The sequence below is a fragment of the Eumetopias jubatus genome, unplaced genomic scaffold, assembly GCF_037043125.1.
Source record: "Eumetopias jubatus isolate StellerSeaLion01/CBP00866 unplaced genomic scaffold, mEumJub1_p1.0 scaffold_8, whole genome shotgun sequence".
Taxonomy (NCBI): domain Eukaryota; kingdom Metazoa; phylum Chordata; class Mammalia; order Carnivora; family Otariidae; genus Eumetopias; species Eumetopias jubatus.
In genome coordinates this window covers 10,196,329-10,223,967 of record NW_028274814.1, presented here as the reverse complement: position 1 = coordinate 10,223,967, position 27,639 = coordinate 10,196,329, and the positions used below count along the sequence as shown (strand labels likewise).

Sequence of the window (27,639 nt, the reverse complement as noted above, 5' to 3'; positions counted from 1 at the left end):
CGAGGCGGGACTGGATCCCAGGACCCTGGGACCATGACCTGAGCCGCAGGCAGACGCTTAACCGACTGAGCCACCCAGGCGCCCCTGGAATGTGTATTTTAACAAGATCTTCATGTGACTTGAATGCACATTAATACTTGAGAAGCATGGTAAAATAGGGTTTGGCAGACTATAGCATGGGACCAAATCCGGTTCCACCATTTGTGTTGGAACACAACCTTGCCTGTGCATTTACATGCTGTGTGTGGCTGCTTTTGTGCTTCATGGCAGAGTTCAGTGGTTACAGCAGAAACCATATGGCATTCAAAGCGTAAGATATTTACCATCTGGCCCTTTACAGGAAAAGTTTGTTGACCCCCTGTCTAGAAAAGTGGACAAGCTCTATCACTGTGGAGCTTTTTTAACGTTACAGGTTCCCTGGGCCTTGTCACAGGTCTGAAACTGGGCCTGGAAGACCGTTTCTAAAACCATCCTAGTTGATTCTGATGTGAAGCCAGCTTTAGGAATTACTGGTTTAGCTATTCCACTGTTAGAATCTTTTAGGAATTAGGAAATGGAAATAAAAGAACATCATCTATAGATAGAAGCAGGGTGCTGTAAGTGGAAGGTAATAGGCAGTTTTAGAAAGGAATTGAGTACTACCTTTTCTGTTTACTTGCTGCGTGTCCTTCATTTTGATACATTAGTTCAGTAAACGTTTACTGAACACTGAGACTATAACAAACAGATGAACAAAATGGACAAAGTCCCTGCCCTCATGAAGCTTACATTCTAGTAGAGGAAACAGACTTAAATAAGTAAGTAGTGCTATGAAGGAGAGAGAGTATGATGGCGATGGGAGGTAATTAGGGGAAGTTCTTGGAGGTAGTACCATTGGAACAAGAATCCATAAAATGAAGATCTAGAGGGAGAACATCTCAGGCTGACAGAATAGCAAATATTTCCTGAGGTAAGAACGAGTTTAGTGTGTTTAAGGGATAGGAAGAAAGCTTGTGGGCTGGGAGCATAGTGTATGTTGGGGGCAAAGGTGGTGACGGTGGGAGGTGAAATTTAAAAGGTCATGTTGGGCCTTGTAGGGTATGGTAAAGAAATGGATTTTATTCCAAGTGTGGAAAGCAGGGGAGTAGTGCTGTGATCTGATATTCTTCTAAAAAGACCTGTTTGTACAGAAAATGGTCCATGAGAAGCAGAAGCAAGAGGCTTGTCATGGCCCAGATGAATAATGCTGGTGCCTTTGACTATGGGAGTGGTTGTGGGTGGCTTCCGGAAGGTTGGCAGATCGAGGAGATATTTGGTTGGTAAAGGTGACAGGCTCTGCTGATAGATTGGGTATTTTTTTTAAGGATTTTATTTTTTTCATTTGACAGAGAGAGAGAACTCAAGCAGGGGGAGTGGGAGAGGGAGAAGCAGGCTTCCTGCCAAGCAGAGAGCCCGATGCGGGGCTCGATCCCAGGACTCTGGGTATTGAGGATAAGGAAAGAGCAATCAGGGGTAACTCTGAGTCTCTGGCATTTAGGATGAAGACATTGGATTTGACAAGATGGAGAATGCTGGTATTTTTTAAAAGAAAAGTTTCAACCAGGCATGCTGGGGTGGCTCAGTCATTAAGCGTCTGCCTTCGGCTCGGGTCGTGATCCCAGGGTCCTGGGATCGAGCCCTGCATCGGGCTCCCTGCTCGGCGGGAAGCCTGCTTCTCCCTCTCCCACTCCCCCTGCTTGTGTTCCCTCTCTCGCTGTGTCTCTCTCTGTTAAATAAATAAATAAAATCTTAATAAAAAAGAAAGAAAAGTTTCCACGGAGTGGTGAGAACAAAAACCTAGTTAGAGTACAGTTGACCCTTGAACAATGTGGGGGTAGGGGTCCCGACACCCGCCCCCCGCAAGTCGGAAATCTGCGTATAACTTTTGACTCCCCCAAAACTGAACTGCTAATTGTCTATTGCCCTGAAGTCTTACTGATAAAGTCAGTTAACACATGTTCTGTATGTTGTGTGTATTACATACTGTATTCTTATGGTAAAGCTAGAGAAAAGAAAATGTTATTAAAATCATAATAGAAAATACCTTTACGGTACTGTCCTGTGTTTATTGAAAAAAAGCCATGTGTAACTGGAACTGCACAGTTCACACTGGTGTTGTTCAAAGGTCAGTTCGAGTCTGAAGAGAAAATGTGAAATAAGGAAGTGGAAACGGCTTACATAGGTTAAGTTTTGATGACAATTTTGCTTCGAAAGAGAGGGAGAACCCAGGTGGCTTCTAGAAGAGTGTGTGGGCTGGAAGGCAGGGTGGTTGGTTACTTGGTTGGTTAGTAAGATGCACAGTAATTTTGGCAGGCTTTTTAAAGCTGACTGATGTGATCCAGTAGTGAGGGCACATGATTCTTCAGTGAATGAGAAGGGATGGGATCCGAGAAGTAGAAAAGGGGATGCTCCTAGATAGCAGCAGGGACAGTTCATCCACTTTCCCAGGAGCGAAGGCAGAGCCTAAGGTCACAAATGCAGACAGGTTGGTGACTCTCTCGGTGGGATGATCAATGCTCCTGTCAGATCGTTTCTATTTTTCTCAGCATAAAGTTAGGTCATGAGCTGAGATAAAGGAGTTTTGTGATAAAGGAATAAGAGAGTCATCTCAGTGAAAAAGGTCCTTTCTTACGTCCCATCACGTTCCTCAAACCTTAACCTAAGAGGGCAGGGGCCCTGGATCGCAGGGTCTTTTTTTTTTTTTTCGCCCAGCGGTACCTTTGGGCCCTGGTGCAGATCCAACCCCGCGTCCCCTGCGCGCTTCCCACTGTCCGGCTGCACGGGCACGGACGCGGCGTCCGGCCTGTTCAAAAACCGAGAACCCGATCCATCTCACTTCCCTGCCTGGCCTTCTCCTGTGGCCCTACCCGGGCGACCGACAGCAGCGCGCGTCGTCGCCTCGGACGCGGGGCGGGTGGGTGGAGTCGGCTGAGCGGCCGCAGCGGCGGCGGCAGCTAGTGGGTCCTTTAGTGGCTCTGGGGCGGGGCTGTGGGGAGGGCGCCGACTGACCGACGGACCCCGCCGGGATGGGGAGTGTGGCTGCTCCGCCAGGGTCCTGCGGGTGGGAGAGACGCTCCGCGACCACGGGTGTCCGGAGCCCCTCCGTGTTGTGCTAGAGATGCTCTTCCTCTCGGTGAGTTGTTTTTCTGTCTCGGCGGGCCGGCTCCTCGGCCTAGGTCACGCCCCGGGGAGGAGGAAGGAGCTGGGCCACCTCGATCTGTGTGGCCTGGATAGGGCCGAGCGACGGGGCAGTGACCAGCTGCGTGGGCCTCCTCCCTTTGGGCATGTTGATCCGCGGCTGCGCTCCCTGTTCCAGTTTCATGCAGGCGCCTGGGAAAGCTGGTGCTGCTGCTGCTGCCTGATTCCAGCCGACAGACCTTGGGCCCGGGAGTGGGGCCGGCGCTGGCGGCTGGAGATGGCCGACCCGAGATCCGTGCACGAAACCAGGTTTGAGGCGGCGGTGAAGGTGATCCAGAGTTTGCCGAAGAATGGTAAGTGCGCTGGGTCCCGGCTGCAGAAGCCTCCCCCCGAGGCCGGAGGCCCCGGTTTCTGAACCTCGCCTCCTTTAGTCTTTCTGCTTGTCGTCTTGCTGATTTAACCTCCTTCGTTTCTGCGTTTAAAAAGGAATGTAATTGGAGGGAAGGTAAAGAGTGTTAATTAATTACCTGCTGATCTTTCAAGATTGTGAGTAGTTTTTATTGCTGAAAACAGAAGTCTTACTTAATGACTGCGGATTAGGATATGTTTTAAAAAAAAAACTGGGCTGGGGATGCTTGGTGCCGCATGCTCATGAAGTGTACTATTTAAGCCTTTCAGAAACTTTCGATGTGAAGGGAGGGAAAGGAAAGAATAGCTATACTCACTTGTAAAATGATTTATTTTAATAAATACATATGATTGTGACTTTTTTGTGTGTGCTGTTCTCTTGTTCTAGTATTCTGTTTCTTATTCTTATATCGGGCCTTCCTTGCAGCTTAGGAGAAAAGTCAGTCCAGTTGTTCCTTTGTATTTAATGTGTCATTTCTCAGGCGACTTTCCAAAATTTTTCTCTTTAGCCTTGGCTTTTAGCAATTTGACCGTGATGTGTCCAGGTGTGGTTTTCTTCAAATTTATCCTGTTTAGAGTTTACAGAGCTTTCTGAATTTGTAATTTTATGTGTTTGACCAAAGTTGGGAAGTTTAAAGCCGATATTCAAATATTTTTTTCTGTGGAGAGGCTCGGCAAGGGGAACTTTTATCTTTTACTTCCTATCCTTCTTCATTATATGAATTATTTTTCACAATAAACTTATATTTTTAAAAAAGATTTTATTTGTTTATTTGATAGAGAGGGAACACAAGCAGGAGGAGTGGGAGGGGGAGAAGCAGGGAGCCCCACGTGGGGCTTGATCCCAGGACCCTGGGCTCGTGACCTGAGTCGAAGGCAGATGCTTAACGACTGAGCCACCCAGGCGCCCCTAAAATTGTATTTTTTTAAATGATGCCTTTAAGCACTATTACTGTGCCAGAGCATAAAACTCACTGAATACTCACTGAATACACCGTTATCGCAGTATTTAACATGTTTTCTATTTAATCATGAATTGTCTTGGTAACGAATATTCAACACTGTTTAATAAAAATTCATTAATTGGAGATTCAAAAGGTTTTGAAAACAAATATACACAAAATAGTATTCTTTTCGTAATCTCAAACGTCAGACTAGGGGAGGACATATGAGGGGGTTATTATTAAGAGAACAGGGGCCCCTGGGTGGCTTAGTAGCTTAAGGGTCTGCCTTTGGCTCTGGTCATGACCCCAGTCTCCTGGGATAGAGCCCTGCATCGGGGCTCTCATATAATATGTGTGTGACAGATTATACTTTATCGGGTGTCTTACACACAGAATATATACAATACCTTATGTTGATAAGCATCCCAGTAAAATAATACTTGTAAAATCAATTTCTAAGAAAATAAGAACATAGGGCGCCTGGGTGGCTCAGATAGTTAAGCATCTGCCTTCGGCTCAGGTCATGATCCCGAGGTCCTGGGATCGAGTCCCGCTTCGGGCTCCCTGCTCCTTGGGAGCCTGCTTCTCCCTCTGCTTCTCTCTCTTTCTCTCTCCCCCCCCGTCTCTCATGAATAAATAAATAAAATCTTTAAAAAAAAAAAAGAAAAGAAGAACATAAAAAAGCCACTTTATCAAATTCCCAAATTCACACCCTAAATTCTTGGGAGTTATGGATGTGAAAATTAAAAAGTGTCACTAAAGTTCAGCAGCTTAGGATTTAGTCAGGATAAATGAAAACCAAATGCTTGCAGAATTCAAACACTTACCTACATGTACTTGCTTGAAATAAATAAAAATTTTCATGGAAAAATAAACTTCAATGTAAGGTGATTCATGATGCACATTAAAAGCCAAGCGCTGGAATTCACAGTGCTCATGTAGAGAAGACTATCTATGGCTGACTCTGGATCAGAGCAATTTTCTAAGGGGCTCCAAATGCATCGACACTCCATCATTAAGAGCTCTGTCCAGAGCCAGCCAATCCCCGGACTCAGATTCTGACTGTAAGCAGCTTGGTAAAAACATAAAAGGGCCACTTACTCCTTCTCTTATGAATTCTTTGATTTTATCCTAAAAAACAGTATTCGTTTTATGTAACTTTATCAGTGATCCCTTGCTACTGCACAACTGCAAAAGAATTTACACACGAAAACATCTGTGCCCAATCCCCTAGGAATCTTCTTCATAAGTGAAAGGAGGAGCCCTTACATTGCTATGAAAATCTTCTGTAAGTACTAATTCATGTAAAGAGAAGAGCTCCATAAGAAGACACGTACTAATTTATTATGTAAAGAGAAGAGCTCCATAAGAAGACACGTAAGGTTTTACTACAAAGCCCCCCTCCCCCACCAAAAAACCTCTCCCTTTCCAGGAACAGGAGTTGACACATGCCATCTGGCTTAAATGAACAGTAACTGCGCACATGTCTTTAAAGAGTATCAAAATTAATGTGCAGTCTATCCCCCTGGCTAGAGGCAAAACATCAGCTCAAGAAGCCTGGAATGAAACTTTCAAAAGCTCTAATTAGAGCTTGTCACAATTAATTCAGAACAGTCACAAGTAAGATGAACAGCACCCTCATATACGAAATGCTTACGAGAACACCTGTCACCAATATGGAAATACATGAGTAATTCTTGGATGATTTCTGGTGATCCACTACAAACACAAATTAGGTAATAAAAATGCACTTTACCAGGTCTTTCTGTATGCCAAAGATTTAAAAAAAAAAATTTGTGTTTTGGGCTAGAGTGATAAAGGAGTTGATAAAGCCATACCTAGAATCAGGGGCTATTATGACAGTGCTAATAACATATTCCCAGGAAAATTTAAGTTAAAGTTTCTTCGCAGCTAAACAAACAAAAATCTCCTATTAAACAATCTTGTATTCACCAGGTCTAGATAAATAAATATTATGCCACACCATTTATATAAAAAGTATGAAGGGCGCCTGGATGGCTCAGTCAGGTAAGCATCTGCGTTCGGTTCAGGTCATGATGCCAGGGTCCAGGGATGGAGTCCCACATCGGGCTGCCTGCTCCACGGGAAGCCTGCTTCTCCCTCTGCCTCTGCCTCTCTCTGTCTCTCATGAATAAAATAAAAATAAAATCTTTTTTAAAAAAGTATGAAATTATTTACATTTTATTCATAATACTTTAAAAACAGAACAAAGCCTGAGAAAATTCAGATGAGGGAAATGGTTCTGACTTGGTGCAGGTACTAAATTAAGGCCACTGTAGACATTACATAGAGAAAACCTGTCATACACACTCTCCAGTTAAATTCTCAAAGTTTTTCAGAGCATAAAGAACTTTTTTTTCCTAATTACTCCAGACAACATGCTCAAGGGCAGACTGACTTTTTCCTAGCTACCCAAGAAAAGAAACTCACTTTTCCCAAAATGTTTGTGTTTACCTCCCTCTCCCAATCTCCTTCTTCCCTTTTACAATTTCCTGTTTTTCATATGTTTCTTGACAGTCTAGTGACGGTCTCTGTCATATGTATCATTAAGTTACTCTTCTGAGATATTAGATCTGAAAGTGACAGAGAACATCCTCAGGTAACAATGCCCACTGGCATCCTACCACCAAAGTCAATACACACAGGTAGCCTGAAAGGGCACCCCAACTGGATCCAGACCCTGCAAGTCCCGGTTTCATCTTTCCTTGGTCCCTCTGGTGAATCTCCTATGCAGACACTGAGTTCTTTAGCTTTCACCTGCTCAAACGGCTTCTTCACCAAGTCTGGTTCTTCTGTTTCGCCAGTGGCTCTTAACTTGCTTTTATAAAAAGGTGGCCACAGTAGGAATCTTTTCAATAAATCTGACTTTGCCAACTTCTTACTAGATTTGATTAAACCATCTGTTCAACCTCCTCATGTGGATGACAAGGAGCTCTTAACAGTTTGAAGCTGAACATCTTAGAGAAAAACACTCCTGTGTATCTCCTCTACTCTCCTACAACACTGAACACTTCTGTGACCAGATACTCTCTGACTGTCCAGGGACGGCCATCAGTGTCCTACAGTTCAATTCAGTCTGATACAGTCAGATCCCACAGGGTAAGGGCCAACTAATAAGAAGTCCTATAAGACTGCTGCACTCCCATTTCAGATGCCATCCCAAATCCAGGTTGTTACCTGTGCTTGCGACCACCCGGCTATTAATCAAAGGTTCCCACAATCTCCTCCCTTGATTGCATTAATTTGTGGCTCACAGAACTCAGGAAGAGTTGCTCACTAGAGTATCATCTTATTATAAAAGGATATACCCAGGAACAGCCAGATGGAGGAGACAAATAAGGAAAAGTATGGGGGGAAGGGGCACAAAGCTCCCATGCCCTCTCCAAGCATGCCATCCTCCCAGAACTTCCATGTGTTTGCCAAAACCGAACTCTCAGAAACAGTAAATTTAGCATTTTTATGACGGTTTCATTACTCAGGCATGATTGATTAAATCACTGTCCTTCAGTGACTGGACAGAATCTCCCGTCCCTCTTCCCTCTCCCCTCTCCTGAGGTAGGAGAGAGTAGGACTGAAAATCCCAACCCTCTAATCACATGGGTGGTTCTCCAGGCAACCAGCCTCCACCCTTAGAGGCTTTCCAGAAGTCAGAGCGCTAACATAAAGTCGGGTACGGTTGGAAGGGGCTAGTTATGAAAAGCAAAAGACGTCATCACTGCTTTGATCAGTTAAGCAAGTCAAAGGGTTTTAAAAACTCTCTGCCAGGAGCCAAATATGTATTTCTTATAAATCACAATATCCACAGAAGAACTGCCATTTTAGCTTTTTCTTGTTGTTCGTTTGGGCTTGCACTTTTAATACAATATTTAATTCAGTTTTTTTAAAGTAATCTTTTTTTAGGCATATCTGCTATTTTGTGAGGGGTAGTTCAGTTAAAACTAGACATTATGGTCAATAAAACCTTTAAAACAAGCAGTGAATGGAACATGAAAGTTTACCAAAGATATTATCAACTGTATCATAAAGAGATCCTTGTCAGTGAGAAACCAGAACAAATCAATGGAATCATCTGCCATGTCAGAAGTAAAGGGCAATCAACAGAAACTGACTGAGAACAAAGATGCTAGGATTAGCACACAGGAAATTAAAAACTATTTTAAATGTATAGCACATGTTTAAAAAGTAGACATGAGATTAAAAAGACCCAAATCAAACATCTAGAGATAAAGTGACAATGTCTGAGATGTAAAATACGTGAGATGAGGTTAACAAAAATTAGACATCACAGAAGAAAACGTAAGTGAGTATGAAGACACAATGGGCCCCTGGGTGGCTCAGTCAGCTTAATAGCCGCCTTCAGCTCAGGTCATGGTCCTGGGGTCCTGGGATAGAGCCCATGTCAGGCTGCCAGCTCAGTGGGGAGCCTGCTTCTCCCTCTCTCTCTGCCCCGCCCCCCAGCTTGTACTCTCTCTCACTCTCAAATAAATAAATAAAATCCTTAAAAATAGATAAAAATAAGTAAGTAAAATCAATGAAACAAAACATTGGTTCTATAAGGAAAAATCAAGAAACTGATAAATTCTAGCCAAAGTGATCAAGAGAAACAAAGACAAAAATTACCATTATAAAGAATGAGAAAGATCACATCACTACAGATTATACAGAGGTGAAAAGGTAACTGAGGAAATGTTATAAACAAGTTCATGCCAAAAAACTTGACAATTCAGATGAAATGTCAATTTCCATTAAAGATTAAAAACTATCAGAATTGACTCAAAAAGAAACAGACCACAAACAAAATACCTAAAGAATTTAAACAAAAGGAAATCAAAACATGTCACTGTAAGAAATCAACTAATCCCAAAGGCAGCAGTAAGGGAGGAAATAAGTGACAAAAACTCTCTGAGACACACAGAAACACAGAAAACAAACAGCAAAATGTCAGTAGTAAATCCTCCCTTACCAGTAATTATATTAAAGGTGGTGTTGGTGGAATATATATAAAAATAGTACCCAAGTATATAAATAAATCTATAAAAAAGATCCAAGTGTACATGCTGTCTCTTAAGAGACTCATACACCAAAGGACAGATCCCAGTATCTATGAAGCAACCATTCACATAACTGGAGGGACAAATACAGTATTAGTTGGAGATCTTAATGCACCACTTTCAATAATGGATCAAACAACCAGAGAGAGAACAGAGAAATAGGACAGCGGAACAACAGCAAAGACCAGTGAGGCCCCGGAGAACATGCTACCCAACGACTTCAGAACACAGTTCTCTCAAGCGCCTATGAAACATTCTCCAGGACAGACCCTATGGTGTCTACAAAACAAGTATGAATAAGTTTTAAAAGACTAAACTCATCTGAAGTATTTTGTATCATAACCTAATGAAACTAGAAATCGGTGACAGAAAGAAAACTGGAGAATTCACAAACATGTGCAAATTAAATCACACCCTTTTAAACAACAACTAATGGGCCAAAGAAGAAATCACAAGAAAATTAGAGAATACTTGAGACAAATGAAAACACAAGACGCCGAAATTTGAGATGTAGCAAAAGCAGTGCTGAGGGAAATTTACAGCTCTAAACACAGTATAAGAGAAGAAATATCTCAACTCAATAACCTAATTTTACACCTTAGGGGACTAGAAAAGAAGAGCAAACTAAGGGCTATAAAAGGAAGGAAATAATGACGATCAGAACCAAATTAAAGGACAAAGCGAATTGATACACAATAGAGAAAAATCCATGCCCAAGGCCTGGTTTCTTTCTTTCTTTCTTTCTTTTTAAAGATTGACAAAACTGACAAGCTTTTAACTAGACGAAGGAAAAAGAGAAGATTCCAATTACAAAACACAGATATGAAAGTGGGGACATTACCACTAATTTTACAGCCAAAAAAATGATTATATACACCAACAAGCTGGATAACCTAGATGAAATGAACGAATTCCTGAAAACACACAATTGACAAAATCGACTTATCAAGAAAAAGAAAATCTGGGGCCCCTGGGTGGCTCAGTCGGTTAAGCGTCTGCCTTCGGCTCAGGTCATGATCCCAGAATTCCGGGATAGAGCCCCACATTGGGCTCCCCGCTCAGCGGGGTGTCTGCTTCTCTCTCTACCCCTCACCCTGCTTGTGCTCACTCTCTCTCACTCTGCCTCTCTCTCAAATAAATAAAATTAAAAAAAAAATCTGAAGAGACCGTAAGTAATCAAAATCATCCCAAGAAAGAAAAGCCCAGGACCAGATAGCTCCACTGGTAAATTCCACCAAACATTTAAAGAGTTAACACCAACCCTCCTCACTTTTCAAAAAACGGAAGAGAAAGGAACACTTCCAAGCTCATTCTAGGAGGCTAGCACTATTCTGATCCCAAAGCCAGACAAAGATGCTACAAATAAAACTATAGACCAATATCCCAGAGGAATACTGATGCAAAAAATCCCCAGCAAAATACTAGCAAACGTAATTCAGCAGCCTCTTAAAAGGATTATACACCATGATAAAGTGAGTTTTACCTCCATAATACGAGATTGGTGGAATATGAGCAATCACTCAAAATAATATATCCCATTAAAGAATGAATGGGGGGAAAAACACATGATCATCTCAATTCATGCAGAAAAAGTATTTGACAAATCTCAGCATCCTTTTATGATAAAAACCGCTCAACAAACTAGGAACAGAAGAAAATCTGATGTTTCCTCAAAAAGCTGAAAATACAATTAGCGTATTAGGCAGCAATTCCACTCTTAGTATATACCCAAAAGCAGTGACAGCAGAAACTCAAACAGATATTTGCACAACAATGTTGACGGCAGTATTACAACAGAAGGCTGAAGCAACTCAAGTGCTCGATGAACAGATAAACAAAATGTGGTTTATACATATCATGGAACATTATTCAGTCATAAAATGGGATGAAATTCTGAGATATGCTACAACATGTATGAACCTTGATCACATTAAGCTAAGTGAAAGAAGCTACTCACAAAAGGGCAAATACTGTGTGAATCCACCTAGGAGGTATCTAAAACAGGCAAATTCATAAAAACAGAAGACAGAAGAAAGGTTACCACAGGCTGAGGGGAAAGTGGAGTGAAAGCTATTGTTTAATTGGTACAGAGTTCCTCTTTGAGGTGATGAAAAAGTTCTGAAAACAGATAGTGGTGATGGCTGCAAAACAATGCAAACGTACTTATTGCCCCTGAGCTGTAAACTTAAAAATGGTTAACATGGTCAATTTTATGTTTACTTTACCATGATTTAAAAATAAATAGATAACTGGAGAGTCCTGCATCTATTAAAGAAATTGAATCTACGGTTAAAAACCTTTCCATGAAAAGAATTCCAGGCCCAGAGTCAATTCTACTGAACATTTAAATAATAATCCATTCTAAACAAACTCCTCCAGGACCGTGAAGAAGAGTGAATACTTTCTTAGTCACTCTATGAGTTATACATTACCCTGATACCAAAACCAAAGACATTATAATTAAAAGCTACAGACTAATATCCTTCATGATGACATATGAAAATCCTAAACAAAATTTTAGCGTAACTAATAAAAATATGTATAAGACAACAACACATCACAACCAAGTGGGGTTATCCTAAACAATGAAAAAAATCAATGGGGAAAGGAATGATGATTAACATAACAATAAAAAATTTAGAGCAAAAAAAGATCAATGGGGACTTTATTATATGATCATCAACAAATGCAGGAAGTGCACTTAACGAAATCCAACATGCATTCCTGACAAAACCTCTCAGCAAATCAGAAACAGAAGGGAAATTCCTCAGCCTGATAAAGGGCATCTGTGAAAAACATACAGCTAACAACACACTTAATGGTAAAAAACGAGTATTTTTCCCCTTCATGCCAGGAACAAAAGATGGATATCAGGCTCTTCACCTTTTTTAAGATTTCTTTTTTTTTTTCTTTAAGCCAGGGCAATAAGACAAGAAATTAAAAGAACCCAGATTGGAAAGAAAAAATGTAGAAATTCAATGGAATCTACAAGATTTAAAAAAAAAAAAAAAAGCTCGCAGAACTACTTAGCAAGTTTAGCAAGGTTGGCGGATACAAACTAAACGTTTAAAAGATCTATTGTATTTCTAAATATCAGCAATAAACAAAGGATTCTTCTCTTGAAATAACATTTTTTAATAAAAATCTATTGACTATTTAGGGCTAAATCTGACAAAAGATGTAAAAGACATGTAACCACTCTGAAAGAAATTTTGAAAGACCTAAATGAATGGAGACACATAATTTGTTCTGTGATCGTTAAGACCCAATATTGTTAAAAGGTCAGTTCTCCCCAAATTGATCTATATAGAGTCAATGCAACCCCTATAAAAATCCTAGCAGGCTTTTATTTTTAAATCAACAAACGGATTCTAAAATTCATCGGGAAACAGAAAAACATTAGAGCCAAAATAATTTTGAAAAAAGTAACAAAATAGGTAGACTAACAATATATGACTTCCAGGCCTACTATAAAGCTATAGAAATCAAGGGTGCCTGGGTGGCTCAGTTGGTTAAGCGACTGCCTTCAGCTCAGGTCATGATCCTGGAGTCCTTGGATCCAATCCCGCATCAGGCTCCCTGCTCAGCAGGGAGTCTGCTTCTCCCTCTGACCCTACCCGTCTCATGTGCTCTCTCTCTCTCTCTCAAATAAATACAATCTTAAAAAAAAAAAGCTATAGAAATCAAGACAGTGAAGCATCCTGACATAAGAGACCAATAGATTAATGGGCTAGAAGAGAATCCAGAAATAGACTTACCATATATAAACAACTAAGTTTTTACAAAGGTGCAAAAGCTATGCACTACAGAAAGGACAGTCTTTTCAACAAATAGTTTTAGAATATATAAGAGAAAAAAAAAAGAAAGGAAAAGAACAGAACTTCGATTCATATGCTTCATACTGTGTCCAAAAATTAATTCAAAATGAATCACAGACCTAATGTAACACATGAAACCATACAACTTCTAGAGGAAAACATTAAGAAAAATCACTGCAACCCTTTGTTAAGCAAAAGATATAACACTGAAACCATCATTAATATGAAAAAATTGGTATACCGGATTTCATCAAAATAAAAAACTTCTGCTTTTAGAAATAAACTGTTAAGAGAATGACAAGAGGAGCCACAGTCTAAGAAAATATCAGCAAAGCATATATCACGTAATAAGGGGTTCATATGCAGAATATACAAAGAACTCTCAAAATTCAACAAGAAAAAACAAAAAATGAACAGAAGATTTATACACTTCACTCACACACACTCAAAATACAGCTCAACGGACAGCAAATAAGACACTCAACATCACTGGTCATTAGACAATGCAAATTAAACCACAATGAGACTACCAACACATACATACCTATTGGAACGGTTAATGTTTTAAAGTCTGATTGTGCTAAGTATAACAGGTGAGGATGTGGAAACAGGAACTTTTATATACTGTTAGTGGAAATGTAAAATGATACGATCACTTTATTAAAACATGGATGGAATAGTTTCCAAACTTAAACATGCATTTACCATATGATCCAGCAATCCTATTACTGGGTATTTACTCTAAAGAAATAAAAATTAATATTCATATAAAATCCTGTACCTAAATTGTTTATACAGGTCTAATCATAACCACCAAGAACTGGAAACAATCCAATGTCCTGTAATAAGTGGATGGAAAAATCAACTCTGAAACATCCACACACAATGGAATACAACCCAGCAGTAACAAGAAACAAACTACTGGCATGCAAGAGCTTGGATACAGCTCAAAGGCATTATGCTAAGTGAAAAAAAGTCTGAAAACTTTACATGATATATTCCATTTATAGGACATTCTCAAAAAGATAAAATTATAGTGCTGAAGACTGACCAGTGGCTGCCAGAGGCTAGAGGCCGGGGAAGAGTATGACTAAAAAGACACTAGTTTTTTAGAAGGATGGAACTGCTTAATATCCTTACTGTGGTAATAATTAAATGACTGTATACATTTGTATAATACCTGTTAAAATTCAAAAAACTGTATACCAAAATGAGGGCAATTTGTATAGTAATTAAAAAAAAAACCACACTACCTACTCATATGCTAGGAATATAACAGATCAAAAATATTTTCTAAAAGAATAAATTACCAGAGAACATGTAGTATAAAATTTCTGCTTCTTTCTGATTTACGATTTACTTTGCTACTAAGTCCAAGACCGATTTTGTAAAACTGTTCCATGGGCTTTTGAAGTAATGAGTTCTTCCCTCAAAAGATTTATTGATTGGGTGCCTCGAATGGCCCAGTCGGTTAAGCGACCAACTCTTGGTTTCGGCTCAGGTCATGATCTCAGAGTCATGGGATTCGAGCCTTGCGTTAGACTCCGCACTCAGCACAGAGTCCGCTTAAGACTCTCTCTCCCTCTCCCTCTGCCCTTCCCACCCCCCTACCCCGCCCTACCCCCGGGATCTCTCTCAATGAAATAAATCAATCTTGTTCATTGAGGGGCACCTGACTGGCTCTGTCAGTAGAACATGCAACTCCTGATCTTGGGATGGCAAGTTCAAGCTCCAACATGGGTGTAGGGATTATTTAAAATTAAAAAAAAAAAAAATTGTTGATTGTGTTATTCTATTTCCCTATGATCTCATTTGTGATTTCTGGATCTATTTAATTATGAAAGAGATACAACAAATCTCGTAATATAACTGTATCTTCATCAAATTCTCTTGTGTTTTGAACAGGTTTTGCTCTGAAATATACCATCTATGTTTGGTGCCTACTTGTTATGACTGTTACAGCTACTTTGTTAATTAATTGGGCCTTTCATTATTACATACTATCTTATTTCATTATATCCAGTGCATTAACCTTAAATTCTACTTTAAATTACATTATATTACCACCTCCGCTTTTATACTGTTTGCATTCGCCTGGCCCATCCCCTTATTTTCAACCTTTCATTATGTGTTTTGAAGTACTCCTCAATTCCATCTGACACTATGAGTTAGTAGAATTGGACCTATTCACATTTAATTAACGGATATATTTTAATTCTGTTACTTCCTTCTTATGTTTAACATTTTTGACATTCTGTTCAAATCTGTGTTTGATTTAATCTTTTTATATCTGTATTACTATGTTGTGATTAAAAGAATACCAAGTTAGAAGTTAGGAGGCTGGGTTTAGTCTCAGCTCTCTTACTGAGGTCTAGCTAGGCAGGAGCTTCACCTCTTTACGTCAGTCTCCCCCTTCTCATCAAGGAATATAAAAATTCCTGCTTTACCCACTCGTTATTTTGGGGGGAGGGAGGGTGGAGAACATCGGGGTAAGGGGACATCAAGAGGGATACTCTAAAAGCCTGAAGGATCCAATAGAGAGATAATTGAGGACCTAGATCCCCAAATCTGAGTGTGCAAACTTTAAAAGTATCAACAATAAAATGTTACCTCTGCTACCTCAGAGGATAGAGTAAATATGTCTTAAGAGTTGAGAAGGAGGGGAAGCTGGGGGTGAGAAAAGATGTACAAAACCTTATGAAGATGAAAGTCTCAGAGATGAAGAATAACCTGGGAAGCCAGGGCTTGTTGTGATGACTACTTAAAAGGAGACAAACAGTATGATGGTTTTATGGCAGAAAGTAACAGCAAGATAAAAAATGTTTGGAGAGGAAAGAGGGCTGTGGAGAAAGGTCTTGTCAGAAGCGGGCTGAATTCCAAGACTCCCAACTTGGCTTCTGCTGATGGACATGGGGCTGGCAGAGGGTTGGATGGTCTCATTCCAAACCAGTATCATTAATCAATAAATAAGAAATTAAATGACAACAAAACAGCTTGGAAATTAAAAAACACATTCCTAAATCAAAAATTTCAAATGTTCAAAGACAGCTAAACTGAAAATTCAAACTATCCAGAGAGCAATGGAAAAGAAACACACCCTACCAAAACCTATGGGGCACAGCGAACTTGTTCTTAGAGGACATCTTTATTAAGGAGTAAGGACTAAAAAGAAGGGAACTTAATACTACTCTTAAAAAACTAACAACATAAACTAAAAGAAAAGTAGGAAGGAGAGAAGGAAAAAAATGAAGCAATTTCTCAAACACTTAAATAAATAGATTCCTCAGGATACCAGAGTGGCTCAGTGGGTGAAGTGTCCAACTCTTGATTTCAACTCAGGTCATTGTATCAGGGTTGAGAGTTAAAGCCCTCTGTCAGGCTCTGCACTGAGGATGGAGCCTGCCTGAGATTCTCTCCCTCTCCCTCTGCTCCTCCCCCCACTCGCACATGCACGCTCTCTCTCTCTCTGGAATAAATAAATAACATCTTAAACAAAAAAGCAGAGAAATCGTTTTAAATTTTAATTTAAACAAATAAATTTTCTAATTTTTTATTTGAAAAACTTTTACTCAAAGCACTCTTTACACTCAAAGGTCACCTAAAACAAAGTAATTTAAAAAATAAAAAACAAAAAAAATAAACACTTTAACATGAAGCAAATTTTGCCTGTTTAATCAGATTATATAAAATCGGTGTAACTAATTTCTACAAGGATCTAATCTCCATGCTTAACTTTCAATCAGTTCTATCTATGCAGCTGATTAAGTACCATCATAAGGCCTTGCCATAAGCAGAAAAAGAAACCTGATGCCTTTTGTTTTTCCAAACACCCCCTCGCAGGAAACAAACAAAAAACCCGGTCAAAATATTCTTAAAATTTTGTGTGTGTGTGTATTTATTTTGATGTCAGAAATATTAAATATTTGTTGTCTCATTCTGAGATTCAAATATACATATGCTGAATCTCCTTTTCTGATTTCCACATTTTTTTTTAAGATTTTATTTATTTATTTGACAGAGAGAGACAGCGAGAGAGGAAACACAAGCAGGGAGAGCGGGAGAGGGAGAAGCAGGCTTCCCGTGGAGTGGGGATCCCGATGTGGGGCTCGATCCCAGGACCCTGGGATCATGACCTGAACCAAAGGCAGATGCTGAACGACTGAGCCACCCAGGCGCCCCTCCACATCATTTTTTCTAATGTGTTTTAAACTTTATTCATTTTGGTAAATTCTACCCACTTTTTTCTTTTAGCTTCTATTGTCCTTTATTTTGTTTTCCACAGTCTCTACTGTCCCTTGTGATCCTTCTAATTTCGCCCTTCTTTCAGTGATGGTTTTATTTTCTTAACCTTATTTTTCTTTCTGCTCAATTAGCTTACATTGCATTTTCTCATGCAGTCACGCTATCTCTTCCTGACCTCTTTTATCACTGCTTTGTGCTCTCAGTGGTAAATATTTCCAAAAAGGGTTTTAAATTCATAGCAAAACAGCTGGGCATGATTTTCATCTACTTTACAGAAGTAATTTTTCTGTTGAGCATTCATCTGTCCTTTGTTTTGCTGCTACTTTCTTCCTTTTTGATTCTTGAGTGGTAGCAGTAGTGTTTAGCTGAAATCCTTTTGATAATTCATCTTTAAAGGAGGTGAGGTTCTTTTGGACAAGCTATCTGTAAGAGATTCATGCAGAAGGCTATCGTGGTTCCAGTTCTTGACCAGCTAAACTTTGTCTTGATTCAAGGTTTTATATGAGAATCATTTAGGTTTTTTGTTTGTTTGTTTACTTTTCAACAGCCAATGAAGATAGGCAGCCTTGAGGTTTTCACAATGCAAAGACATCTCTTCCCCTACTGCTAGGAGACAAATGTAAAAATGCCTTGTTTGTATGATTCTTTGTTTGACACCTGATATTCTTTCCTTTGTAACTTTCAGCAAATTTAATGGCACGATGTGTGAACTTGGTTGACAGAAAGGGAATAGGGTATTTTTTTTTAAAGAGTTTATTTATTTATCTGTCAGAGAGAGAGAGAGAGAGAGAGAGAGAGCACAAGCAGGGGGAGGGGCGGAGGGAGAGGGAGAGGGAGAAGCAGGCTCCCTGCTGAACAAGGAGCCCAACACGGGGCTCGATCCCAGGACCCTGGTATCATGACCTGAGCCAAAGACAGACACTTAACCAACTGAGCCACCCAGGCGTCCCAGGGGAATAGGGTATTGTAAAATTTATATTTTTGGTTTCTTTTTTAATTTCTAGATTATTAATCAAATCATTTATTTTAATTCTAAAATTAGTATTACTATTATTATTTAAGACAAAGGTAGGTTTTTTTTTCAAAGTTCTTGGCAAATTAACTTAAACCCTCCCAAATATTTCATGGCAATATGGTGCAGAGATAAAAGAGATAAAATCGCTTTATTTTATCTCTGCGCCGGAAGAGACAAACACTCTTCCACCTTCCCTCTTACCCCAAATCCCTACAAATGACAGGGAAAGAAAAATTAAAATCTGTAACAGTGCCGGAAAGCAAGAGAAAAGAAAAACTCCTGAGCCATTTCTAACAGCCAGAAAGGAGATAGGACTGGCTGAGGAAAGAACTGCTGCGAACTGGATGCTCTGCAAGTGTCCAGACTCAGAGGCGATGCATGCGAGATGGATGCTAGATGCATGGACCGCCTTCCTCCTACTGCAAAGACCCTCTTCCCCGTGGTCAAGGAGCAAGTCGCTGAGGCATCTGCTCCAGGATGGAGAAGTGACTATGGAGAGTTAAGCTGCCCCTTGCAAATGGTGTCACGCCAGCCAAGCAAAGTGGTCCTCACTGAGGGTATGGATGCCTAGCGTTCTACATCCGCTAACCCATCCTGTACCTTCTCCCCATCGTGGAAGACAGACCTCAACAAATACTGTACCCACGCCCAAAACTGCCAAATATATGAGGAAAATCAGTGCCCATGAAAGAGAGGTACCAAACTTCATTCACACAACTAATACTGGAGGGGAAAAAATGCTTAATAGAGCAAATAAAATGAGGCTTTAATAGAAGTGAAATTAATATCCTCAGAAGAACATCATAACTATGAAAAAAGAACAGGTATTATAAAAATGCAACTTTAGATCTTAAAAATAAAAAATGTTTTTATTATTGCAATAAAATTCAATATATCGGCTGAATGATAGAATGGACACAAGGGAAGAGCAAGTTAATAAGCTGAATACCCAGCCCTAAATGCAGCACAACAGAATGACTGGGTGGGAAGTGTGACATAAAGGTTGAGTGTTGAGAGGGGCGCCTGGGTGGCTAGGTCGGTTAAGCATCTGACTCGTGGTTTCCTCTCAGGTCATGGTCGTGAGATCGAGCCCTGCATCAGGCTCCATGTTCAGCACAGAGTCTGCTTAAGATTCCTTTTCTCCCTCTCCCTCTCCCTCTGCCCCTCCCCACTGCTCCCTCTCTCTCTCAAATAAATAAATCTTAAAAAAAAAAGAAGTTGAGGCTTGAGAGAAAGTCCCAGAAAACCTTGAATCCACCAAATAGGAGTTCCAAGGAAAAAGAGAAAGAGGACTCAAAAAATAATAATAAAAGCAATGACAGGAGAACATCAAAAGAAGTGAGTCTCCAGATTTAAAGGGACTAATAAAAATGAAGCAGGAAGAGAAACAACCATAGATATTAAAGGGGTTCAAAATAAATCTCCCCAAAATGTGTCACTTTGGCACGTGGACTATTTTAAAATGAAAACAGTCAAGACCCAGCAAACTCAGGAAAAACTTTTACTACTCCCTTAACGACCTGAAAGAATTTAGATAGGGGCCTGGCCCAGAAAGAACTATTACCAGAGATAATTTGTTTTATCTGAATGACAGATCTGTATGGCAGGGCAAACACCTAATTCCCAAACATCCAAATAAGCTTGAAAAGTAGAAGGAAATTTTTTTCCTCCCCAATAATCTGTTCTTATGAAATATTAAAGGAGAAGAATAATCTTAAAAGCCTTCAAAGAAGAAAAATAATTATCTGCAAAGAAGCAAGAATCCAACTGGTGTTAAATTTTATTATAGCAATGCTGGATACAAGAAGTCAATAAAGCAAATTCCGAAAGCAGCAAATGAAAATAATTTGAATCTAATTTAACTTTGAATCTAAACAACTAAAATATCCACCAGTAACAGGATGATTAGATAAGATAGAGTATATTCATATGACGTGCTATGATTCGGCAGTTAAATATAATGCCGTCTCTAAGACATATTGTTAGTGAAAAAGCAAGTTACAGAAATATAAATGTCAGTCATGGTTCAACCAGGGGAAACAGAATCAGTAAGAAATATATAATAGGAGATTTATTGCAAAGACTTGGCTTATGCAATTATCAGGGCTGGCTAGGCAAGTTGGAAAATCACAAGGCGGGCCTTCAGGAAGGGAGTTATCTACAACTGTCCGGCACAAACTGAAACTGCTGCCCCCAGACAGAATTTCCTCTTCAGGGAAGACTAAGCACTGTTCTTAAGAGCTTTCAGATACCTCAATCAGTTCCACCCAGATTATCTAGGACAATCTCCCTTCCTAATAAGTCAACTGGTTATGCACTTTAATCACATCTACAAAACACCTTCAAAGCAACACCTAGATTAGCGTTTGATGTGATAACTGGGAATTATATAGTCTTGCCAAGTTGACACACGAAACTGACCATCACAACCACATGTATATGAATGTATATACACATTTGTATTATGGTACTGATGCACTATGGGACTGTGTGTGTCTATGTTTGTATGGAGACAGAGAGTTGAGGAAGGATGCACACCAAATGGTAACAATGAAACAGTAAAAACTGAAAAGGGGGAGTGGTGTAGGGCAAAGAGGAGATTCATTTCTTATTCTTTATAGTTCTGGTGGGGGATGTTGATAAGGAGGGAGACACACACGTCCAGGGACAGGAGGAAGATGAGAAAGCATTGTACCTTCAGTTTAATTTTTCCGTGAACCTAAAATGATTCTAAAAAGTAAATTCTATTCTTTTTTTTAAGATTTTATTTTATTTTTTATTTTTATTTTCATTTTTACTCATTTGACTTTTTTTAGAAAAAGAGAGCATGCATGAGCAGGGATGGAGAGAGGCAAAGGGAGAGGGAGAGAGAGAATTTTTTTTTAAGATTTTATTTATTTGTCAGAGAGAGAGAGGGAGAGAGAGAGAGCACAAGCAGGGGGAGGGGCAGGCAGAGGGAGAGGGAGAAGCAGGCTCCCCGCTGAGCAGAGAGCCCGATGCGGGACTCGATCCCAGAACCCTGGTATCATGACCTGAGCCAAAGGCAATGCTTAACTGACTGAGCCACCCAAGCGTCCCAGAGAGAGAGAATCGTAAACAGGCTGCACGTCCAGCACGGAGCCCAACATGGGGCTTGATCTCACAACCCCAAGATCATGACCTAAGCCAGAATAAGGAGTCAGATGCTTAACTGACTGAGCCACCCAGGCACCCCTAAGATTTTATTTTTAAGTAATCTCTACACCCAACGTGGGGCTTGAATTCACAACCCCGAGATCAAGAGTCCCATGCTCCCCCGACTGAGCCAACTAGGCGCCCTGCTGTTCTTTTTTTTTAATGACAGATTACTTACCAAAAAACCCCCCAAACAACAATCAGGTTGGTAGCAGAGCTCTAATCAGCAAAAATAAATGCCAAAAGGTAGCAGGAAAATATCTTTTACATACTAAAGAACTCAGAACCTAGAATTCTATGTATAATAAATTATTCAAGAAGGAAGATAATTCAATATATATTCAAGCATGAAAAAATAAGAGTTTACTCCTCACTGACATTTGTGAAGAAACTGCTGAAGAATATGTATGCATCAGCCATAAAACTGATTCAAAGAATGAAGGAGGAGATTCAATGGTGAGCAAATTCATTTGAAAAACACAGCTAAACTAAATGGAGTATTGAGTGCGAAAAAAATAACCACAGTATGGGGTGCCTGGGTGGCTCAGTTGGTTAAGCGTCTAACACTTGATTTTGGCTCAGGTCATGATCTCAGGGTCCTGGGATCGGGCTCCATGTTCAGCAGGGAGCCTGCTTAAGGATTTTCTCTCTCCCTCTCCCTCTGCCTCTCCCCATCCCATTCTCTCTCTCTCTCTAAAATAAAAATGAATAAATCTTTTTTTTAAAAGATTTCATTCATTTGACAGAGAGAGACACAGCGAGAGAGGGAACACAAGCAGGGGGAGTGGGAGAGGGAGAAGCAGGTTTCCCACAGAGCAGGGAGCCCAATGTGGGGCTCGATCCCAGGACCCCGGGATCACGACCCAAGCCGGAGGCACATGCCCTACAACTGAGCCACCCCGTCGCCCCCAAAATAAATAAATCTTAAAAGGAAAAAAAATAACGACAGTAATTTTCATGGACGTGTGTAAAAATCGGAATATTCTAGATAACAACACTAGGAAAGCTGAGAGCAGGGTGTTTCAACTTGAAATAAAAAAATATAAATATTTCCGCTGCTTTTGGAAGAGAACAGCTAATAACTAACCTTAGAACTTGTTGGAGAGGGGCACCTGGGTGGCTTAGTTGCTTAAGCGCTCAACTCTTGATTTTGGCTCAGGTCATGATCTCAGGGTCATGAAACTGAGCCCTGGAGTCAGGCTCCCCACCCAGTGAGGAGTCTGCTTCTCTCCCTCTCCCTCCTCTCCTTCTGCCCCTCCCACTGTATGTGTGCTCTCTCCCCCTAAAATAAATAAATCAATCTTAAAAAAAGGAAAGAACTTGCTGGAGGAATGTAAAACTAAGATACATGTTAAAAATTTAAGAGTAACTTTTAAAGCAAACCATGAGAATTAAGGAAAAAGTGCTACTCCAACAAAAGGAGCAAGAATAAAAGTAGAAAAAGCAAGTAGGGATAAGAGCTTGGTAAAAAGATGACATAAGATAGGATAAATTCTAAGGAAATTAATAAATTTTTGAAAATTTATCTTTAGAACACTACCCATCAAAACCTATAGGGTCATTAATCCAGTACGTAAGTGAAAAGTCATAGTTTTACATGCATTTATTATAAAAATCATGACCTAAGCCAGAATAAAGAGTCAGATGCTTAACTGACTGAGCCACCCAGGCACCCCTAAGATTTTATTTTTAAGTAATCTCTACACCCAACGTGACTTCAGCTGTCAACTTAAGTCAGAAAAAAATTTAAAAAGTTGGAAGGAGGAAATCAAGGCAAAGGTAGAAATTAAAGAAACAATGATCAAACCATTTTAAAATAGAGTTCAACTGCAAAATCAAAACTTGCTTCTCTTAAGAGAGTAGTAAATAAAAAATAGCTTTAAAAGCCTTCCTAAGGAAAAAAGAGAATAGACACAGATTAATATTAAGAATGGAAAACGGGTCAGAAGTACAGAAAAAGAATAGATTTTTTTTACTTTAAAAAAAATGTTTGAAAATGTTACCGCAATTTAAAAATTAACGTCAAACACATTTTTAGAAAAATTATCAAGTTGGCCGAAGGAGAAATTTAACACCTGATTCACCCGATACTATCAAAGAAATTGAATTGGTTGATAAAAATGTCCATCTCTTAAAGGCACTAGACCCAGAGAAGTCACAGGACAGATTTAGCAATCTTTGAAGAAATAGGTTGTTTCTGGTCCGCTGGGAAGAAGGCAGAGTAGGAGGGCCCTAAGCTTGCCTCCTCCCACGGATACAACTCGATAACACTCACAGCAATGTAAATCACCCAGAAAACGACGCAAGACTTACACAAGAAAGAGAAGAAGTCACATTGAAGAAGGTAGGAGCTAAACGGACCGTGGCCGTCCTTGGTGGAGAGGGAGCTGGTGGTGCAGAGAAGGGTACAAAACAGACTTGCACACTGGAGAGCCCACAAACAGGGAGGACAAATCCCCAAAACATCTGCCTTTGAAAGAGAGAGAGGCCGAACTTCATGAGTTCTTATAACTAGTGGGACTTAAAGCCTGGAATCTTAAAAATTGGCAGGCTCACCTCTGGGGAGCCTGGAGGGTGTTAGAAAGCAGAGTCCCCACCCTTAAAGAGACAGCCAACAAACAGCCCATGCAGATGCAGCACCAGAACCAACAGTTTGAAAAACAGATGGGGCACACAGGAGGGAGAGTGATTTCCTCATATCAGAATGTGGCCCACAGAGAGAAGGATCATGGGAAGACCCCTCCAGGGACAAAGGAATCAGCAGGTGCCATTTCCCTCCCCCTACCCCCCAGAAAAAACAATGGCCATCTGTGGGAACAAGCGCTGTGTCGATACTTGCTACCTAACTTGTTTGCACCAAGCCCCCAACCCCTTGCTTGGGCAGATCCGCCCTTCCCAGTGCTGCAGGTCCCCACCCCGAGAAGTCCAGGCCACCTGTCCACCACATCTCCAGACCAGCACATTTTGCGCGACCTCAGTACCTGCAGCAGCAGGGGCAGGTCTCATTTTCAAGGAGACCACTGCACACCTTGTTAAAATGCACCCCCACCACTGTTGGGGACCAAACACTGCCCACAATAGGCAAGGAGACCCTCTGCAGACAACTGGACGGAAGGAAAAAGAGGCCAAGCCTCAACAGCAGAGCACACACAACACAGAGGAGACACTCCCTGAAGCCCCAGGGAACAGGGGACACTGCACTGCAAGGCACTACAGGACCTCTTCTTCATAAGGCTACTATTGTTAAGAGCAAGAGAAGCAGCTGATTCTCCTAATACACAGAGACAGACACGGTTAGACAAAATGAGGAGACAGAGAAATATCTCCCAAATGAAAGGACAGCGCAAAACCACAGTAAGAGACTTAAGTGAACTGGATATAACTCTGATAGAGGATTTAATGACCATAAAGATATTCACCGGACTTGAGAAAAGAGTGGAGGACATCAGTGAGACCCCTTAACACACAGATAAAAAAGAACCAACCAGAGATCAACAAGACAATAAATGAAATTAAAAATATACTTGGGGGAATAAATAGCAGGCTAGATGAAGCAGAGGAATGAATTAATGACCTGGAAGACAGAGGAGTGGAAAGTAACCAAGGTGAGCAAAAGAGAGAAAGAAAATTATGCAAACTGAGAACAGTCCTAAGGAACTCAGTGACTCCATCAAGCATAGTAACATTTGTATTGTAGGGGTCTCAGAAGAATAACAGAAAAGGTGGCAGAAATTCTATTTGAAGAATTAATAGCTGAAAACGTCCCTAATTTGGGGAGGGAAACAGATATCCAGATCCAGGAGGCATAGAGAGTGCCCCAAAAACTCAACCCAAGAGGCTGAGATAAAGAAAATATTTTAAAAGCAGCAAGAGAAAAGAAGACAGTCACTTACTAGGGAAAACTCATAAGGCCATCAGCAGACTTTTCAACAGAAACTTTGCAGGCCAGAGGTAGTGACATGATATATTCAAAGAGCCCAGAGGGAAAAATATGCAGTTAAGAATACTCTGTCCAGCAAGACTATCATTCAGATAAAGAGTTTCCCAGACAGGTGTGCCTGGCTGCCTTGGTCAGTTAAGCCTCCAACTCTTGATCTCAGCTCAGGTCTTGATCTCAGGGGTGTGAATTCAAGCCCCTCATTGGAGTCCATGCTGGGTGTGGAGCCTATTTTAAAACAAACAAACAAACAAACGGAGTTTCCCAGACAAATAAAAACTAAAGGAGTTCATGGCCACTAAACCAGCCCTGCAAGAAATATTAAAGCGGACTTTTTGAGTAGAGGGGAAAGACCATAAGGGAGAATATGAAAAGCAAAAAAACACAAAAGCAGTAAAAATAAATATTTCTGTACAAATCAGTCAAGGGATTCATAAAATGAAAAGATGGAAAATATGACACCACATACCTAAAATGTGGAAGGAGAGGAGAAAAGAATGGGTTTTAACTTAAGCGACCATCAATTTAATATAGACTGCTATATACAGGAGATGTTATATACAAACCTAACGAGAACCACAAATCAAAAACCACTAATAGATACGCAAAGAATAAAGAGAAAGGAATCCAAGAATATCACGAAAGAAAGCCAACAAGCAAGAGAGGAAAAGATCAAAGAAAATCTATTGAAACAACCACAAAACAAGTAACAAAATGGCAATCGATACGGAGATCTATCAATATTTACTTTGAATGTAAATGGACGAAAGGCTCCAATGAAATCACATAGGGTGACAGAGACCCATCTGTATGCTACCTACAAGAGACTCAATTCAGACCAAAAAACACTGCAGATTCAAAGTGAGGGGATGGAGAAATATTTATCATGAAAATGGAAGTCAAAAGAAAGCTGGGTAGTAATACTTAAATCAGACAAAACAGACTTTAAAACAAAGATTGTAACAAGAGACAAAGAAAGACACTGTATAATAAAGGGGCCAGTCCAACAAGAGGATATAACAATTGTAAATATTTTTGCACTCAGATCCATAAATCAGTTAATTAAAAACATAAAGGAAATAGCTGATAGTAATACAATAATAGTAGGGGACTTTAACACCCCACATACATCGATGGATGGATAATCCAAGCACAACATCAACAAGGAAACAGTGGCTCTGAACGACACACTGAAGCACATGGATTTAACAGACATTCAGAACATTCCATCCTAAAACAGCAAGAATACCACCTTCTTTTCAAGTGCACAGGGAACATTCTCCAGAAGAGATCACATATTAGGCCACAAAACACGTCTCAACAAATTCAAAAAAATCGAAGTCAGACCATGCATCTTTTCTGACCACAATGTTATGAAACTAGAAACTAACCACAAGAAAAAGTCTGGAAAGAGCACAGATACATGGAGGTCAAATTACACGCTACTAAACAATGAATGGGTCAACCAAAGAAATGAAAGAAGAAATAAAAAATTTCATAGAAACGAGTGAAAATCAAAACACAATGGTCCAAAATCTTTGGGATGCAGCAAAAGTGGTTCTAAGAGGCAAGGTTATAGCAATACAGGCCTGCCCCAAGGAACAAGAAAAAAATCTCAAGTAAACAATCTAACTTTTACCTAAAGGAGCTAGAAAAATAAGACCAAACAACATTCAAACACAGCAAAAGGAAGGAAATAATAAAAATTAGAATAGAAATAAATGGTATAGAAACTAAAAAAACAAAAGAACAGGTCAATGAAACCAGCAGCTGATTCTTTGAAAAGATCAACAAAATTGAAAAACCTCTAGCCAGACTCATCAAAAAAAAAAAAAAAAAAGAAAGAAAGAAAAGAAGAAAGAGAGAGAGAGAA

At 40.1% G+C, this 27,639-nt stretch overlaps 1 protein-coding gene across 1 annotated transcript in view; it reads left to right on the top strand.

The window, feature by feature from the left end:
* Window positions 1–19,040: 19,040 nt before the first annotated feature.
* The window catches only part of LOC114204075 (patched domain-containing protein 3-like), a 34,691-nt gene continuing 26,092 nt past the window's right edge, over window positions 19,041–27,639 (top strand). Inside the window, 1 exon segment of the mRNA XM_088025512.1 lies at window positions 19,041–19,212. Coding sequence (XP_087881638.1) covers window positions 19,041–19,212 — 172 coding nt within the window.